This window comes from Channa argus, chromosome 11 (genome assembly GCF_033026475.1).
Source record: "Channa argus isolate prfri chromosome 11, Channa argus male v1.0, whole genome shotgun sequence".
NCBI lineage: Eukaryota > Metazoa > Chordata > Actinopteri > Anabantiformes > Channidae > Channa > Channa argus.
The window spans coordinates 1,277,640-1,297,886 of NC_090207.1; the positions used below are offsets into that span (position 1 = coordinate 1,277,640).

Here is a 20,247-nt window from a genome sequence, read left to right on the forward strand (position 1 = left end):
TGAATCCATCAGACACTGACCTGCTCTTCAAACACTATCATCCCTAAATTTCTAGTCCAAAACCTCTACAAACTGCATAAAAATCACTGAGCTCCATCATTAATCTTCACAGGAGACAAACCGTATTTTTAAGTGTGAGAAACTCTGATGCCTCCTGCTTTTTTCCTTCACCTCCTGTCTGCAGACACCAAATCAGACGGAGTTTTACTCCCTCTGATGTTTAAATATCAAACAGGAGCAGGAGTCATTGGACATGCACGTTCATTTCTAATCATGTTTTATCGAGTGTCAGCATAATGAAGATGTTGAACGGCTGTGGTTGTGCAGGTAAAGCTCACAGTGACCACATGCAACACAATCACCTCCTGATGGGATCATTCAACTTTGAGGACAATATTTGGTGAAGAGCAAACATGATTCTCACAGCAATGATCACTGACATCAGAATATAAGGAAGAATCTTTGTTCCAATGCTGCTGACAGCAGCTCTCAGGTCTTTACTGTCATCTCTTTACCTGCATCACTCACGTAAAGTTTGTAGCCGCTGTACATTACAGTACTGTACTGTACTGTAGCAAAATACTGCCTACTAGTAAAAGTGAGCAGCAGTAATAGTACTTGTACAAAGATGTAGTAAATCCTTAAGCCTCACAGTATATAAACATCAATGAGTTTTTCTTCTGATCACTGAGAAACAAACTCAATAAAAATTGTGCTCAAACCTAAAACAACTGAGAAACTTCAGATATTCTTATGGTTCTATGCTTAAAAGCATTTTTTTATTAAAATCGCAGATTAGTTTGGCTTTACATTTACTTCTCAGCAGTTACTTCTAATAAAAGCAGTTTTTTTTAGACATGTTCCTCGACCTTCGTGTAAACAGACTCTGCTGGTTAAATGTGAAAGCTTTAAACAAGACATGTGCACCAATATTAAATTAATCACTAATTTTTACAATGTGTCATGGTGTCATACAGCAGAAATAGAAAAGGTTCATTAAAGCCCAAATAACATGTAGTGTTTATCACATAAAGTAAACAAAAAACAACAAATAAACATTAACCACCAGAAAAAAAAAACAATTTCTCTATGAAATAAAACATCTTAAATGTTTGTTCTAGCTGACAACCTTTAAAATATAATTTCCTTATTTCTACAGATCATATCAAAGCACAATAATCCACAGGACTTTAATCAGCACAATCATAAAATCAGCAAACTGTGCATCACTTTATGAGACAATGCATCAATGTTTTTAGTTTTACTTATTTATAGTCCAGACTGTACAAGCTGAAATTATGAAAATGTGTATGAATAAATGTTTATGCAATTAAAACATCTTCCTGTGGTATAAGGAAAAAGGCACAAATCCTCTCTGTACACATTTGCTTACATGCAGCCTGGGAAATGTTGCATGTTCCAACATTACATTAACTGCAGTATTACAGTTTTACTGTTAGAGGGAAAGAAAAATCTCTGAATTTAAACTGCAAATTAATGCGCCTCAAAGAAAAATCAATTACAATTAAATCAAACTTGTCAAAGACATAATAGTTGACAGTGGTTTAGACAAACCCCACTCATTCAAAGACTGTTATTATAGTGATGTTAGCTTAGCTTAGCACAAAGACTGGAGCTGAAGGGAAAATTTTAGCCTAGTTTCATCAAAGTTGCAGGCACCTCACACATTTTATTTACTGCTGCAGCTGCATATCAATATGCTGCATATTTCGGTCTCTGTTACTCAGATTCATAACTTGGAACAAATAATTATGCATAAAAAGGTTTCTGACTTTTGATGAAAGTTCTGCAGATTTAAACGTGTAAAGAAAATGAGTTAGCACCCGGCCCACGCGTTACTTTTATACGCTGACTTTGTATTATATGCTCCTTTTATTAATAATAAATGCAGCTTGTTTACCAATCAAAATTCCATTATTGTTGTCCAAGGGCAGCTTTTTTACACGGTATTTACATCTAGATACATTAAAGCTTTTATATCACATCGCCCTAATTAAACTTTTGGTTGCAATAACTGCACAAATTCTGTGACTCAATGACACCAACTTATTGTTTTTTGTGCAGCCTCTCTGCTCTGTGGAGGATGTTGGTTTGTCTTCACAGTTCTCACGATGTTTCCATCATCACCTGCTGTTGATTCCCTCAGCTCATGTTGGTTTACATTTTGTAAACATTTAAAGTTCTCACAGAAAGTAAAAGCTCATATTCGGAGCCGTCCTTCATTTCCACCTTTGAATCTCAAACACAAACGTCTCCAGTGAACAGCAAACATAAATCCATTGGCCCTAATGTTCCAATACTTTTAACTATTTAGGCCAAGAGTGTAAAGTGCAGATGTAGAAATTCACCTGGAAAGTCTTTAAAGACAAAACTAAATAAAGTACAAGTCTTTGTCTTTACAATCCTCTGTAGTTTTCAGCGTAGACATAACTCATAATGAAGTGATATGATAGAAATAAGAGAAACAACAGCCCAAACAGAAAATACATCCACCTCCTCCTCTTCCTGTTGTAATCCTCCTGAATCTTTTGCTTACTGCTCTTCTCCTCCTCCAGGTTGCGTTTTAGCTCCTGATGGATTCGTTCCCATGTGTCCTTCTTTTCTTTATCCCAGGCCTCTCGATCTTTCTTCATCTCTTTTCTGTACAGCTCCAGCTTCTTCTCAGCATTTTGTCTTTGCTCTCTTTCTGACTGAACTATTTTCTCAGAAGCTTCTAGTTTCCTTCTCCAATCCTGTCGCAGAGTTTCTTCTACTTTTTTCCGTCTCTTTTCCGCTTCCTCTCGTTCTTTCTTTCTCTCCTCTCGCTCCTTGTTGATGGTTTCATCTTTTTCCTTCAGCTGTTTTTCTCTCTGTTTTCTCTCTCGTTCAGTTTCTGCTTCCAGTGTTTTCAAATCTTTCTCATATTTTCTCCTCAGGTCGTCCTCTTTTCTCTTCATCTCTTCTTCCTTTTCTTTCACAATCCTCTCTGCTCGTATTCGTACTGACTCCTCTGTGTTAGCAAACATGTCATAGTTGTAGAAGTTGCCTCCATTGTCCTTCACCATGCTCTCAATCTTTGTCAGCAGCTCATGGACTTGTGTGGACTTGTCTCTGTTATTGAAGACCTGATATCTTCCTCCACAGTCCTTTATCAGCTGTTTGACGAAGCCACCACAGTCTTCGATGTAACTCTCAAACGTCTGATCTTCCAGTTCATCTCCTCTGGTGAAGATAATGATGATGAAATCTTGAGATTTCTTTCCAAAGTGTTTTTTGATCAGTTCCACAGCGTCTTTATCCTCTTGTGTAAAGTTTCTGATCTGCAGCACCAGTAAGAAGACATGAGGTCCAGGAGACGACAAGCTGATGCAATTTTTAATCTCGTGTTCCAATTCATCCTCAGACAGAGTTGAATCAAACAACGAAGGAGTGTTGACCACAACAACAGGTCGTCCATCGATCTGTCCTGTTGCTCTCTCACAAGACCTGACTGGAGGCTTTGGGGTGATTCTGGGATTGAAATGCTTTGCACCTAAAATCGTGTTTCCTGTTGAATTCTTCCCACTGCCCGTCTTACCAATCAACACCATTCTGAGAGGTTCTCTGCTCAGATCTTCATCACCTCCCATCTTACTTTGCTGTTTCAGATCCTGCAGCTCAGCTTTAAGTCCTGCATTAGTGTTTTCATGCTCTAAAATCTTCTCCATCTGGGCCTTGGTGAAAATGTCCTTAGTGAAGCATCTGGATCCTTTAGGTCTGATCTTTTCCACAGTGTTCAACACCCCAGAGACCTGCAGCTCGTCCCTGATGCTGAGAACAACAGATCTTCCTCCACAGCTCTGACAGAGATCCTGGATCTCCTTGTTTCCCTGTAGAAAGTTAACAACAGCTGGAGCTGTAGGATCTGAGTCTACAGTGAACAGAATCATGGTGAAGTCATTGACTCGAGAGCTGAATGTGTTCTGGATGGTCTCTAACTCTGCCTTGTCTTCATCAGTGAGGGGACCCACAGGTAGGACCAGGATGAAGGCATGGACCCCCTCAGGATCACAGAGGGAGATACACCTGAATGATTCCTCCATCACCGTCTCCTGAGGTTTTCCATACAAGGCAGGCAGCTCCACCAGGGAAACCCAACGTCCACACACCTCTCCCTGATTTTTAACACACTCTGATGAGTTGGAGGCTGAATGAAGCTCTGTCTGACCTAAAATGGCCTTGGCTGCTGAGATCTTCATTTCTTCATCTCTCCCACACAGAACCAGGTTTAAAGTTGGTTTGATGGGTTCAGGCTTTGGTCTCATGATTAATCCTAAATCACCATCGTCAAACACATCACAGCTCTGATATTCTGTAAAGTTCTCTTTCAAAATTTGACTCAAGTGTGAGAACAGTTCCCGAAGTTCAAGGTTCTTCTTCTTCAAGTATTTGTATCTGCACAATTTAATCAGGTCTTGTAATGGTTGATGGTTCATATAGTTTTCACCTGAACTCTCCTCTCTGGGTGCTGATATCAGAACCAGTGACCGATCAAATGATTGATCACTAAAGAGCTGAAGGACTCTGCAGAGTCTCAGCTTTTGTTCCTCAGTGAATTCCTCAGGCTGTAGAACCAGCAGGAACAAATGAGGTCCAGAGTCAGATAGTCTCACACATTTTTCTACATGTTTTCTGAGTTTCTCATCAGAAATATCAGGAAGCAGCAGATCTGAGGTGTTGATGAGAATGATTTCTTTGTCCTTTAATGGTCTTCTGACACTCTGATGGTGGTCTGGTTCTTCCTTAATGTTAAACTCGGTTTCTCCCAGTATGAAGTTCCCCACTGAGCTCCTCTCAGACCAGCTGTTCCCCAGCAGAACAACTGTCAGCTCAGACACTGAAATGAGAGAAGAACCAGAACTAGAGAGATAATAATGAAACAGAACTACTTGGTGAACCTGGAGAAAAGCTGTCAGCCTTCTGGGACTTCAGCTCTTTCTTGGCAGCACAGCATTAGCAGTGCAGATTAGCAGCAGTAAGCACTAGATGAAATAATCAAAATGAAGTGAAAAAAAAATTATTACTGATGTGCTTATGTTTCCACGCACTTGTACCTCTGTGCTGTTTATGTTTTTCTAATACCACTGGAATTTAGTTAATAAATGTTTTTTTATTATATACCATGGGGAACTTGTATTTCTAGTTCGATTCTCTAAATAAAATGAAAGAAGTTCTTATATTTGGACAGCAGCTCACCTGTGGACAGATTCCAGCTGCACCTTTTTTAGCTTTAATTTATTTAAGCTCAGTGCTCAGACAACCTGTCCAAACATACTTAAAGCTAGTTTGGAAGAATTTGTACCAAACACCTAAATGCAGTCAAATCAGTAGAACTCACTGTTTGGGGGAAGCCATGTGTTGCTGCTGCTGTGGCGCAGAGGTCTCTGTTTGTTCTCGTCTGGAAGGAAACAGAAACGTAATCATGGAGTCAACTCAACATTTTAGATTCTTATATACTATTGAAACTTTTCTCAGTAGAGAAATAAGTCAAAAAATGATCAAGGACCAAAATAAAGTAGTAAACAATGGATGGTCCATTAACAGCAGGAATGGGTTGGACCTCTATAGCAAGAATAAGTCTAAAATAAATCTGCTTCAGAGAGATATCGCCACAATACCAAATGCTGTGGTTTTTGATTTGACTGCTGTAAATCTGACTCTACTTACCAGGTACGGAAGTAGCTGCCATGATGTTGCTGCACTGAATCCACCACAAGAAGCTCTGCCAGAACCCGGTAAGTCTCTAAAGGTCTACAAACAAGAGCAAAATGGTTCAAAATGTGTCTCCGGGAGACGTTTAAGAACCAGGAGCTGCTTTTGTGTCTGTTGTCGTCTCAGATAAGGACATGTTTCTTCAGACTGTCTGTGGTGCGTTTGAGCTTTAGGGTCCAACACCACTTGTTGTTCCATACATTCATTGTAGATTCAGATGTGATGCAGAAGCTGACTCTCATCAGGCTGCAACACTAATCGTGACTTGACTTTGTGCATGTTGTTTCCATGTCCAAGAGCTTCAGATGAACAGACATCTGAAGCTCTGCTGTCACAGTTTACCATGTGTAGACTAGTTGTGTGTGTAGTATGTTTGGTCCTGTGACTAGAGGGTGAAGTGATGAGTTCAATGAAATTAGGGTTATGCAGAAATTACATTTAGATTTTATCTGAGCAGTCAGTTATAAGATCTGATTTGATTCTTTGAGTTTTTTGTATGATTCGAGTGTTTCAGGACAGAGGGTCCTAATGAGACACAGCGGTGACTGATTTGATTTGATGATTGAATTGTTTTTGTCTTCATTTGTAGAAATGTAGGTTACTGCATTTTTGTAAACTGTGCTCAGGTTTGGCTTTCGGCAAAAGGAAGTTGATCTCCAAGAGTTTTCATATTGAAGAAAACAAATTAAGCACCAATATGTGGAGGAGTGATCATGACTCCAATCGGAATTAAAGCAACATTACAATAATAAGAAACATTTCAGAAAGCGTAAGCAGGTGACGGATCATGTTGAGACAGTAGGAAAGACTCAAACATTTTGTGTTTGTCATTCTCCAATTCTCTCTGTCTGTCACACATTCACAGACACACACACACACACACACACCTAAAGAGCAGCTTGTTGAGCCTGAGGTTTTCTCAATTTCTCATAATTCCAAAGTTTGGTTTTCACCTGTTTAAAATCATTAGCTTAGTAGTAAGAATTGTAGTAGCAGTAACAATACTGTCATCAGCAGTAACAGCAGCAGTACTATTTGCACACAAGAATAGTACTAGTAGTAGTAATTTGCTCTCAGCTGTTTACTTGCTGCTTCTCTCGGCAGTGAAACTCAGTTTAAATCTTAAAAGACTAAAGAGAGCATTGATCATTCTGCGCTTTATTTTCTGTTGGGAGGTTTCAAACTGTTGCACCCGCAGTGAAGAGGAGGCCTCCGTACTCTTTAAAGACCGTGAAGCCGGTTTGAATACGTCTGTGGACTCCTGACCCTATAATAACGGTTCTGATCATCTTCTCTGGGTTTAATCCACAGTTTGTATAAAGTTCAGTAAAGTTTACTCACCAGCTCATTTTTTTTCTGCGTCACAAATGCAAGAGAAACGGAGAAAGTGAAAGTAAAAAGTTTTAGCGTCGTTTGTGCAGCAGGTACAAAAAAAAAATACCTGCATTAGTATGAGTTTGAAAATATAAAATAGATATATTTTAAAAATAAAATCAAAATTAGACAACGACACGAACGTTTACGTGTTGTAAAAACGAAGCGTAATCTCAGAATAAAAGTTTCCGTCTTCTCTTCTTCTTCTGTGACGGTCGGTAACTTTTAGGCTCATTACCGCCACCTGCCGGACTGTGACGAGCGCATCAGGACAGAGGCAGGCAAAGAGAAGGACTTTCTCTGAAGTCTCTGTCCGATTTAAGGATTTAGTTCAAACACCAAATACAAGTTTTTCTTCTTCTTTCAGGGATACCAGTAAATTATGTTTAAAATTATTATTACACACAAACTGATACATGTCATACAAAAGTTCTTGTTGCTTGCAGTGTGTGTACAGTCCAGGTGTGTACCTGCCTATTGTGTGGAGTTTATGATTAAGATGTATGTGTCCTGTCCTCAGGTGAGTCCAGAGTCCTGCCCTGTATTCCACTAATACCAACCTGTCTTTGCCTCCTGAGACATCTTCCTGTGTTACATCATACTTAGTAATACTCACTGGACTTTATGCATACTGTATATTCATTGATGATAGTTTTGACTTCATCCGTACTGAAGAGAATTTAATAATTGCTTTGGCAATACGTCTACCTCTTTATTACCTTCAACACCTGCATGTGTAGGAGCCCAGAAGAAACACTTTGACTTCTATTATCTAGTCTACATATTAAACAAATGATTTCAAATACAACATAGTGTCTACATGAAGACTTTCCACACGTTATACTTTCATATGCTGAAGCAATTATGAGCCTTTGTTGTTGATTGACTTCTACTCACTGTAGTGTTAATGAAGTTCCTAGTAATTTGACTGAAAGATGATCTGTTCTGTCTGTGACTGTGCATTGTTTTAGTACCTGTTCGAATAACCTCAGAAATATTTATTTACAAAGCAAATAACTAGCATGACTAGCAATGGGCGGATTAAATCCTCATTTATGTGTCCAGTCTTCCAGTTTAACACTTTTATATTTTCTATATTACTTCACCTTATCCAGAGTGACCCATCATTAGCAAAATGACTTTACTTTCAACCTGCTCAAAAATATTCATCATGATGTCAAACACTGGACTGCAAACACTGCTCTGTGAGGTTCATACATATCTGTATTGTTCTGTCAAATAAATTATTAAAGCACACCACGTCTTTTTTACATAAAAAACACAACTTCTTTGTTGCTTTCTGACTCTAAACACAGTATTGAATCCATTCAGTTTCTTCCTTTACAGAATCCACTTTGATTAAATAAGAGGGGTTTTTTTTTGAGCCTGTGTCACCATCTGCTCCATCCTCTTCCTCAATTGAGATGTTAAAGCAACAGGTCTGAACAGTCTTTGCGTGGCTTAAATCGTTGTACATGAGGAGAAAACATGCCCCTCTCTAATGAAACATTTGATTTTTTTCTTTCTGAAAAACATGATCGACCTGTAGTTAAAACAGACTTTATGAGTTGATGTTAAAGCTTCACCTGCTGGACTCATAATGAAAACCTGCTTCAGATGCCACCTGCATCTTTCAGAGATGCAGACTGTGCTCAGTGGGTCTTTTGGAGGCTGTGGTTTGTCGTATTGTGAAGTAAACATCCTGCTGGGTGTCTGAATGTGTTGGTGAAGCTCTGTGGTCAGTGATAACTCTTTTCTAATGTAGGTTTATGTGTGTTTGTGCAAATCTGTTACATAAAACCACAAACACATTCTCACCAATGAAAATGATGTTTCCTGAACTCTCTATACACTATGTTTTAAAGACAATAATAATCTTTCTAATGATAAACATGATTTTTCCATCTGTAGCTTCAAACGCATATAAAAATATAGCAATTAAACAGTGAAAGCAGCTTTTAAATTAAAACAATAAAAATGTTTATAGTCCAGTTTGCTCCAGACTGTTGCAGACTTCAGTTCAATTACAAGTCTGTTGTGTGTTTTATCTGATCCCTGTAGTTTGTTATTAACTCAATACACAGATTATTGCTATACAGATCACACAGACCTACTTTGAATGGTTTTTCACAGGTGTTCACATTTTTTCTGAAAAACATTTTTAAGTACTATATATAAGTATATATACATACTGTATATATGTACATATATACATACACATATATACACACATATAAATACATATATAAAAATGCAGAGGCAATGGAAATAATCAATAATAATGAATAATTCATTACAGCCTATATACTCAATGAGTTTAGTTAGAGTTTATTTTTAACTTTCCACATGAACAAGATGGAATTCCAGATCGTTCATTAAGTAAAAGAACAAAAAACACCAACAACTTGCAAAAGCTGTTACTTAAAAAAAGAAAACAAAGAAAAAAAGATTAAAAGTAAATCAAGACCTGTACAGGGTGTAACCCACCACTAGGCCAAACTCAATTGAGACTGGCTTCAGGACCTTGATGACTTTAGGATCCGTGGGCATCAAGATTCAACTATTATAATTAATCTCTAGCAACATTTACATGTTGTGAATATACCATTTGGATGAATAAAGTATCTATCTAACCCGTGTATAAAACCAAAAATACTAAAAATGTCAAATAGTGAATGAATATGCATATAAAACTCATTTGTTACCTAATGGGTAAAACAATATTTGTTAAGGAAATCGATCCATAGCATTATCTTCTTTGCAGAAAAAAATACAAAATGCACATCACATGCACATTATGATGACCACACACACACACACACACACACACACACACAAATGTGATTCCAGATCAACTTTCCAGAAGCTGTGAATCCTGAGAGTCTGGTTGCATCACAAACTGAGCACACACTGAATAAACAGAGAGAAATGGCCGAAAAGGCTTTGGAGATCATGTGACTTCCCACAGCAGCAGCTCCACCACCATCCTACATCTATGTAGAAGATTTCTGTGAAAGCTGGTAGGTGTCCAGCGCTGTTGATCGTGTTTTGGTTCTTTGACAGGTCATTTGTTTCCTCTCTATTTGTGTCCCAGATCCGAACCTCTGCTGTTCGTAGCTGTGATTCTGACTAGTCAGCACAAATTGAGCAAAGTCTGGTAATGTCAACAGGATATGAATGATGCATGAGCCCTTTTTAGACGCTGTTACAGCGATGGCTTTCTGTTGTTGAGACAGTGGTGACGTTTGCCTTAATGTTCCTCATGGCTTCATTTAGGGACATCGCCTCAAGATTATTGTCATTTGTTTTAGTTTTAGTTGACAAAAGTTCTTAATAATCATCTACAGTTTAAGTACATTCAACATTCACATCTAACGTCATTGCTTTTATAGCACAACTATTGACTTATTGTATGTGTACGTAGGATCCAAACATTGTTAAAGGAAGTGAAAAGCATGAAAAAGATGGAGAAAAGCTGTACTCTGCTAGTTTATAAGTGACAAAGGTATAAACATAAAATCTCATTATGTCATAATTTTTCTGAAGCCTTTTGACTGCTATCAAGGATCCAGAGTGACTGATATGTAGTTTAAGTCAGAGAGAGTGGCTTTTCTTTAACAGTCCTGTGGATGAATCCAGACACAATACGTTACCGTTACAGCTGTTAGTTTCACATTAACCCTGGGTAACTCACACGTGTGCTTGCTAATGCTCGAACTTTCTGCCCCCCACAGTAAATGTCAAACTCCACCTATGGGCAAAAGCGCAGACCAACCATATTTATTCTGACCACAGAGAAACAGTCAGAAATGTGTGTTTAAGATTTGGCTGTTGATCAGAATAACAAAGGTTTACAGCATCCTTCTCATTCTGAATGAAAACTCCCTCCAGTTGGTCCAGACTGGATCAGCTGCCACATTTACATGACGCACTTTTATTCTAATTTAACGGGGCTTTGTTTCCCACTACTGCTCCAAGTAAATGCAGCTATTGATACCAGACTAGTGATATGACCGGAGTTCAAGTGCAGCATTAGACTGAATTCTTTGAAAGGTTGACTCTAATCCACTTGGTACTTAGTCTCAATGATCAAACTGATGAGAGTTTTACCATTTTTATTGATTGGTGACGTGACCTCACGCCGTCCTCTCATCTCTTCGGCAGCAGGCGTTTCCCTCCGTGTTCTCCTTCTCCCTCTTCATCTATTTCCCTTCAACTGTGACGTTAAGAGTTAACTTTATGATTGGTGCCTTGTGTTGTGTTGAAACTGTCACACAAATGTTAGTGCCTTCACAACTTTTATGAAAAAGTTGCCACGGTGGTCGTTCAGACATGAAGCCCCCATGTTCAGTTAGTAGAAAGCAGTGCATGTCTGAAAGGGGCTGCGGTAACCGTGGTAACTCTGCACAGTACATCGAGGCCAGAGACGTGGCTCTTCGTGCTTAGTGCGTAGAAATAAAAAAGCTCATGCGATGCTGCAGGATTTCTGCTCATCTGGGATCAAAAGTTTCTCTTTCATCTCATTGATTTCTTTTTCATGTTTTCACTGCAGCTCATCCAGTTCTTCCCTGTCAAGGTCTGTTTCTTGGGTCAGTTGCTGTTTAAACTCATTTCTCTCCTGTTTATGTTTCTTCTGTAGTTCATTTATTTTTCTCTCTGGCTTATTTTATTTTCTTCCACAAGGTTTCATTTGAACTCATTCAGTTTTTGTGGCTGTTGCTTCTGTAATTTATCCAACTCTTCCTTCTCATTTTGTTTCTCTTGGATCAAAAGCTTCATTTCTAATTCAAAAATTTCTTGTTGGTGTTTGATGGACAGATCGTTCCTCCTGATGGTCAGTTTTTCTTTGTCTGGGGTCAACGTTTCATTGTCCAAGCGTTTCATTTCTTGTTTGTGTTTTGTCTTTAAGTTCTCTCATTCTTCCTTTGCTTTTCTTAATGTCAGCCATTTCTTTTTGATGTGTTTCGGTTATTTTCCTTATTTTCCTCTTGTTTTCTTTCTTTTGGCTCAGAAGTAACACAATCAAATCGGCCATTTCCAGTTTATGTTTGTCCATAACTTGTTTCAGATTATTTTCTACGTGCGTTGACAGATTAGTAAACATCTTATATTCTTCCTCTTTGTCCTTCAATTCCTTCTCATGCTGTTGTTTCAGGCCCTTCACTCCCTCCATGTGTTTTTCTATCAGAGCTGCAAAGTCTTCCTCTGTTTTCTCTCTGAATCCATTGAACTCTTCAGCTTGTTTTCTGGCCTCCTCTTCATACTTCTTTTCCATGCTCTCTAGTTTTGTCAGGAAGATTTCCTCTAACTCTTTCCGCTCATTTTCTTGCTGTTCCTTTCTGATTTGATCGTCTTTTATCTGGTTTTCCTACTTTTCTCTTTTCTGATCATATTCCTGTTGCAATCTCCTAAGTCTTCTTTGCCCCTGTTCATCGTTGTTGTTCCATTTGTCCCACAGTTCTTTCTTACCTTCTCCCAGGCCTCCTGTTGCTGCCTCATCTCTTCTCTACTCTCCTCCAGCTCTCTGTGAGTGGTTTCCTTAGATTCTGACTCAGATCTTATTTTTTCCTCCAAAGCTTTAATTTTTTGCATCCATTCCTGGCACTGATTTTCTTCATGTTTCTTCCTATTTCTCTCATTTCCTGTTCCCTGTTTCTCTGCTCACGCTCCCTCTTTATATTTTCTTGCAGTTCCTCAAGTTGTTTTGCTCTCCCTTTACTCTCCTGTTCAATTTCTGCTGTCTGTTCTTCCATTTTTCTTTTCATGGCCTACATTGATTTTTTGTGTTCCCTTTTAAACTCCTCTCTCTCTTCATCTCTTCTTCTTTCTCCTTCAGGATTCTCTCCACTTCCTTCTGAATCGCTTCTTCAGCCTCTTGCAGCATCTCATTAGTGAAGGAGCTGCCTCCATTATTCTTCACCACGTCATCGATCTTTGTTATCAGATCAGTGACCTGTTTGCAGTTTTGTTTATCCCGGTTATTAAACACATGGTATCTTCCCCCACAGTCAGAGATCAGCTTCTTAAAGGAATCATCACATTTCTCTTTGATGTATTCTTCAACTGACAGTTCATCCTCTTCCAATGAATCTCCTCCAGTTAAAAGAACGATGCTGACGTTATCAGAATTCTTTCCAAAACCTTTCGTGATTAAGTTTAACGTGTCCTTCTCCTCTGGTGTAAATCTGCCAGTTTTCACCACCAACAGAAAGACATGTGGTCTTGGAGCCAGAAGACTGATCACAACTACAGGACGACCGTCAACTTCACTCTGTGCTTTCTGGGAGCGTTTGGTAACTGACTTCTGACTTGATTCAGCGTTAAACTCTCTTCTTCCTAGAATGGTGTTTCCTGAAGAAGTCTTTCAACTGCCAGTTTTCCCTATCAGCACAATCCTCAGACACTCTGCAGTCTTCTTCTCTTCATCACCTGTAAAACATCAACACTTGCAGTTATTCCCAGACACAGTGAAAAAGTCCCGTTTTGTATCTTGATACATGTCAAAAACAGTTTTTAGTGTTTTATATTGAAATTCTTTGTTAGAAGTATTTTCAGGATTGTGTAGGCCACAAACACATTCAGTTTGAGCTCTCCAGTCCAATACTTCCCATCACCGAGTGTGTACTGTTGAAGAAACGTGATTATATTATCATTTAAAACAACTTTACTATCCAACCACCATATATATGTACGATTATGGAAGCACTTATGGGAGGCCCTTTGATATCACTTCAGCATGTGAAAAAAAAATCCAATGCGTGGTTACAGATAGTAATCCATGAATGAACAACCACTGTTTGGTGGATGGAGTTTAACAAATGGTCTGTTTATTATTGTCATCCTCATCCTTTTCCCCTTGATGTAACACAGTAAATGAGGGTGAACTTACCGGTCTACTATACAGGTGACCCACAGTCTGCCTCCATTGCAGCATTACACACACCGATCAGCCACAATATTAAAGGACCTGGTGGTTTTAATATGAAGATGCTTTACTATGTGACCCATACACATACACAGTAAAATACACAGGTGGTAGAAGTGCACAAACTCTACATTTTAGACACTGATCTTCATCTCTAACTACAGAAACAGAGACATGTACACATTCATTAATTATTTCTTCTTCCTGCTTTGGACACTAGGAATTGCATCTTTCTGTATAATGTATAATGACAGAGAACCTCAAACACCAGTGTACATTTAAAATGTTCCTATAGACTGACAATTCATTTCCTGTACACGAACGTGACAAAATGAGTAATGGTCTTCCCAATTTGAACCTGGGTTTGGACAAAACCTCAGATTCAGATTATGTATATTAGTGCAAAATGATTCAGGCCTCGACACCACACTTTTATGAAGATGACAGTGTGTTAACCGGGTAAATTTGAAATGAACTTACCTGGTGCTGTAGTCACCACTCTGTGCTCTGCTGAAAACATCTGAGACTAATTCAACTGGAAGAAGCAATAAAACAAATTTGGATTTAATTCGTCATTTTAAGACACAGTTGCCAAAGTGTAGGGATTCAAAATAATGAAAGATAAATATGAAGAGGCACAAATCGATCCTATAAAATACTTTACAGCCTTCTTCAACCCACAGATGTCAGCAGACACTTAATCTCTTCTCTGGTGATGCGTTTACTGCTGCAGCCCCTGTGTGTTTTTGTTTCTCATTGCTTTAGTCTGGTTTTCAGATTGAGAGGTTTTATTCAGCCACATGATGATATTCCACCTAAAAGTCTCTGTTGTTGTCCTGCATGCTCAAGGATGAAATGTTGTCTTGTGAGGTTTGATTCCTTTTCGTCAATGAACACACAGAATGCTCCTAAGAACTTCTGTGATCATCTTGTTGCTTCTGTCAGTGGTAAAAGTAGAAGTTAAAAGAAAAAACATTTTCTATTTGCAAACTGCAGCCTGGCCTGTTTTTCGAGGTTTGCATCTTGAGCTGAAACTTCTGAGGCTGTGCTCACGAAGTCTTGTCTTGGTCTTGTCTTTCTTTACTTGCTGTGCAGTGATAGAAGTTTTACCTTTTTATCCTCCTTGGTTTACTAAGCTCAGAATAATGTAGTATTCAGGGTTTTTTGTTACATTTAATCGAACCTGTAGTGTTTTTGAAATTGCTACAACTTCTTCTAAAATATTGCCCACAACTGTGTGAAATAAATCTATTGAAACTTATTGTCAGAGTCACACAGAATCAATTTGATAAAACACTCAAACTGTATGATGTGACTTGTCAAACAACCATTTTGACTGCTGCCCATGTTTATGTTTAATATTTGCCCAATATTCAGCCAGAAGTCACTGTACATTTCCTTTATGTAAAAAGTTGCCAGATTTAGAACTTCTGCCATCAGCCAAACATGTTAGAACAAAAAGTTACATCATGAAAAGGATGTGGACACAATGACTGATGATCATTTTTATTCTGAAGTCACTTCACACACAGCTCCTGATTTATTACCATGACTGAAAAACTACATTTGGTCACTTTTATTTGCTCTTTTGTTTCCTAAACTACTCGACTGCTGAGTTTCTCACTGTGCCGTCTACAACAGTGAAAGTGAAAAAAAAAAAGATCAGCTGTGAATTTAGTCTGACAGCTTTTACAAATTAAAGAAAAGAAAACAGCAAAATGCATTTTATAGTGATTCTATGAGTGATATGGTTTTAATGCTTCAATTCCTTTAATGTTTGCTGCAATTTTATTTTAGTCATTGTGATATTATCATACATCACTTTTCTTTTCTTTTTTTTTGTCCTTTCGGTTTATCCTGTGAGTTCAGGGTCGCCACAGTGGAGCATTTGTTAATTTGACACAGTTTTTATGCCGGATGCTGTTCCTGACAAATCCCTCCCCAGTTTCTACTGGGCTTGGGACCGGCACTTCGACATGTGGTCAGGAAGAGGGGGGCGCGAACCTCCGACCTTATGGTCAGTAGATCACTGTATATGTAAAAATGAAATGAAATCTTTTATGACAAAGAATAATCATAAGAAGAAAACTGAGAAAAATAAAAGTAATAGAACAAGTGATGATGCACTGAGAATTTTGTCTCATCACTGCACATTTGAACACAGACTTCATCCTAATAACAGGAATTTATTTTAATTTTAGAACCAGGCAGAACCCAATTGAGGGAGCAAACCACATTTCCAGTGGCTTCTTGAATTTAACGTATTAAACTTGGTTTAAACACAACCTCCAACACTTCAAAGGAAACCTGCAGGTTTTATAGCTACAGATTTTTACCTGCTAAAGCTTGTTTTACTGATCACACACACGTCAGTGGCTGATGTCATACTATCACCTGCTGGACACAGATCATAAGTCAATGGCTCCATGTCCACAGCCTCTTCAGGACAACATGTGGATTGTTGCTGGCATTTAGTTCCCAGATCAGCATGGATGGTTTAACCTGTTCTGTTTGGAGCTAATAGAAACCAACAGGCAGGTAATGAATCAGGAGTGGCAGGATGTAATAGGTGAGTGGAGGAGAGTGCAGCCATGAAGATGAGGTGGCAGAGAAAGGTTGAATAAGTGGGGACGCTGGGAAGAGAAACCTAAGAACTGTCCATACACAAAGACAGGGACAGAAGACAGGCAGGATTCAGTGGAAACTGAGGTCAGGAAGAGGTTACGATTAAACAAAGGTTTAATCCATAATCACAAACTCTTAATCCAAAAGTCCCAAATTGATAATCCACAATCCAAGCGCAGTATCAAAGTCTACGATTACTTAGATTCAATTGAGGGACGGTCAGGTTTAGACGGAGGCCTTGGTCAGAGCAGAAATGGGTCAGAATCTTTAGAGGAAGGTCACAGGCTGGAGAGCTGAGTGCAGACGGCAACAGGCAGGTTGAATAGAGCACAGAACAGTTTGTGGTGAAATCTACTTCTCTTTAAATGTCACTTAATTATTTACTTTGTTCCTTTCAACTATTTAACTTTTGTTATTTCAACTTTTACTGCAACAGTTTTTTTCTTTCCTACTTTTTGTCATCTTGGTTCTTTCTCTTTTTGTCCATATTTATTTCTCATTGTCCTCTGCATTTGTTCAACGTTTTGCTGTTTGCTGCCACATTTGCAGCTTTGAATATGCAAACTTGTCCACACGCTTCTGAGTGATCTCCATCTTTCATGGAGCTTAACAGCTCTCCCACATAATTTCCTTAGAAATTGCCTTTTTTACTTTTCTTCTGGTGTTTGACTTAAAATTTGCAGTGAGCTATTACTTTTCTACAGGTTCCAGTTTTTTGTTTTGCTACTATTTAAGGTTTTAATTTACTCATTTAATTTTCTGTAACACCAACAGGAAGACATGTGGTCCTGGAGCCAGAAGACTGATACATTTTACCATCTCCTCATTAACCTGTTCATTAGACAATTTGTATCAAAGAAACCAGGAGGACGACCGTCAAATTCACTCTTTGCTTTCTGACAAAATTGGTGACTGATGTTTGACTGGATTCAGCTTTAAACTCTTTTTTTCCTAGAATGCTGTTTCCTGAAGAACTCTTTCCACAGCCAGTTTTCCCTGTCAGGACAAGAACTACAAAGCAAAGATTTTGAGCCAACTGAAAATGTGTAAACCTTCCGATACTCAAAGTTTCTGAGGAGAAAAAGGAAACTAAATGTACCGTAATTGTTCTGCCCACTAGAGGGCAAAGTGCATCATCCTGTAGGTACTTTTGAACTTTGTTTGCTTTTTGAGTTTGTCCCTTAATCATCCCAGTATAGAAAAACATGATACAGGTGATTCGATGTATGATTTTTATAGCTACACAGAAACTACATATGTGGGACACATTCAGATTTATCCCGCTGACCCGGGAATTGTAGAGAATGAGAGATAACAGTGAGACAATTAAATATAGAGATCAATTTTAACACTTCAAATGTGGAAGCTTACATAGAAAGAACATAGTATGGAGATAATCAACAAAGAGTGGCAGCAGTACTGGGATCAGGAAAAGAAGAGTAGACAATTGTACTCCATCCAAAACAGTGTTAGATCCACAAGGAGCAGGGGAGGAAAGAGAAAAGAGAAGGTGGCAAAGACCAAGATAGGAATAGGGCAAAGTAATAGAAATAGTGCTCTTCACTTAATAGGGAACCATCAGACTGGGCTTTGTGAAGAATGTCAGGAGTTAAAACGGTGGAGCAGGTAAACCTGAGCAAACCAAACCTGAGTTTAAAGCTGCAGCGGAAACAAACAACAACCAGAAAACACAGTGAACCTGTAGCAGTGTTGTCTGTGGGACAAACACATCATCTCATAAAATGCTACAGGAAAAGTTTTCTGCTGTGTGTTTTGGCTCTTGGGATCCTTTTAAATCTATGACTTCATTCAGAAGTTGCTGTATCAAGTCACTTATTTCTCGTTCTTGTTCTTTTAGCAACTTTTCCTTTTGATGGTTTCCCGTAGTCTTTATTAGATTTTCCTGTTCGGTCAGTAAATCTTTGATTTTTGTCAGATTTTCTCTCTTTTCAGTGACACATTTCACTAGGTCAGCGATTTCTTCTTTGTGTTTTTCTCTCATTTGGTTTTCATTGTGGGCTTTTAGCGCCTTCAAGATGTCGTACTCCTTGTCTTTGTCTTTCATTTGATTCTCGTGCTCTGTTTTCTGAGCAGCTAATTTCTTGGTGTGTTTCTCTCTGAATTCATTAAACTCTTCTGCTTGTTTTCTGGCCTCCTCTTCATGTGTCTTCTTCAGTTTCTCCAGTTCTTTCTCATATTTTTCCTTCATCTCTTTTCTCTCTTTTTCCTCTTGTTCTCGTCTGATACGATCTTCTTCTTTTCTTTTCTTTTCATAACGTTCTCTCTCCTTCTCATATTCTTCTTGGAGTCTTTTCAGTTTTGTTTTCTCCTCCTCTCGTCTCTCTTCATCTTCTTGATCTCGTTTTTTCCACCACTCTTTTTGTGTTTTCTCCCAGTTCTCTTGTTCTTTTCTCATATCTTCTCTACTCTGCACCAGCTTTTTATCAATTGTTTCCTTTTCTTCTGATTCTGATTTGATCTTTTCCTCCAAAGTTGCAAGTTTATTTTCCCACTTCTTTCGCTGATTTTCTTCCTGCTTTTTCCTGACTTTGTCTTCTTCTTCTCTCTCTTCCTGTTCTCTCTTTCTCTGTTCACGCTCCTTCTTTATCTTTTCCTCCTTTTCCTGAAGTTGTTTGTCTCTCAGTTTTCTCTCTGCTTCAATTTCTCTTGTCTGTTCTTCCATTCTTCTTTTCATCGCTTCCTTTTCTTCCTCATGTTTTTTCTCAAGTTCCTCCTTCTCTTTCTTCATCTCTTCTTCTTTCTCCTTCAGGATTCTCTCCACTTCTTTCTTTATTGCTGCTTCAGCCTCTTGCAGCATCTCATTAGTGTAACAGTTGCCTCCATTTTGCTTCACCATGGTGTCGATCTTTGTTATCAGCTCAGTCACTTGTGTGTGATTGTCATCATCATAGTTATTAAACACATGGTATCTGTCTCCACAGTCAGAGATCAGCTTCTTAAAAGAATCATCACAGTCCTCTTTAATATAATCCTCAATTGACCGTTTCTCACGTTTAAGTTTATCTCCTCCAGTTAAAAGAATGATGGTGAATTTTTCTGAATTCTTCCCAAAACCATCTTTAATGAGTTTTAACGTCTCCTTCTCCTCTGGTGTGAGTCGACCAATCTGTAACACCAACAGGAAGACATGTGGTCCTGGAGCCAGAAGACTGATACATTTAACCATCTCCTCATGAACCTCTTTAGGAGACAAAGTTGTATCAAATAAACCAGGAGTATCGACCACAGCAACAGGACGACTGTCAACTTCACTCTTTGCTTTCTGACAACGTTTGGTGACTGATGTTTGACTTGATTTGGCTTTAAATTCATCTCTTCCTAGAATGGTGTTTCCTGAAGAACTCTTTCCACAGCCAGTTTTCCCTATCAGCACAATCCTCAGACACTCTGGACTCTGCTTCTGTTCATCACCTGAAACATCAAGAGAAAGATTGTTGTTGCTGTGTAGCCTTTCACAGTAAAATGTACTGTGGGACATACAGTAGTTATAGAAAAGAATTAGCATCTTTCAAAACAGTCCCATTTTGTTGTGTAATGGCCTGAAATGGGAA

General features: G+C 38.6%; 2 protein-coding genes and 1 pseudogene across 11 annotated transcripts in view; all 3 read right to left on the minus strand.

The window, feature by feature from the left end:
• Positions 1–1,907: 1,907 nt before the first annotated feature.
• On the minus strand, positions 1,908–7,330 carry LOC137135786 (GTPase IMAP family member 8-like). Its single transcript, XM_067520362.1, has 4 exons — positions 7,093–7,330; positions 5,707–5,790; positions 5,378–5,437; positions 1,908–4,876 (listed from the first exon to the last, which is right to left on the minus strand). Exons 2-4 carry the CDS (start codon positions 5,726–5,728, stop codon positions 2,418–2,420), a joined length of 2,541 nt encoding a protein of 846 aa, XP_067376463.1. The 5' UTR covers positions 5,729–5,790; positions 7,093–7,330; the 3' UTR covers positions 1,908–2,417.
• A 2,831-nt stretch (positions 7,331–10,161) lies between these two features.
• LOC137136158 (uncharacterized) lies at positions 10,162–14,570 on the minus strand (annotated as a pseudogene).
• A 3,653-nt stretch (positions 14,571–18,223) lies between these two features.
• LOC137135790 (uncharacterized) overlaps positions 18,224–20,247 on the minus strand; it is a 191,457-nt gene continuing 189,433 nt past the window's right edge. For all 10 annotated transcript variants that reach the window (XM_067520369.1, XM_067520370.1, XM_067520376.1 and 7 more), the window contains one exon: positions 18,224–20,107. In XM_067520369.1, the coding sequence (XP_067376470.1) occupies positions 18,411–20,107 (1,697 nt within the window). In that variant the 3' untranslated portion in view covers positions 18,224–18,410. The remainder of the gene's footprint in view (positions 20,108–20,247) is intronic.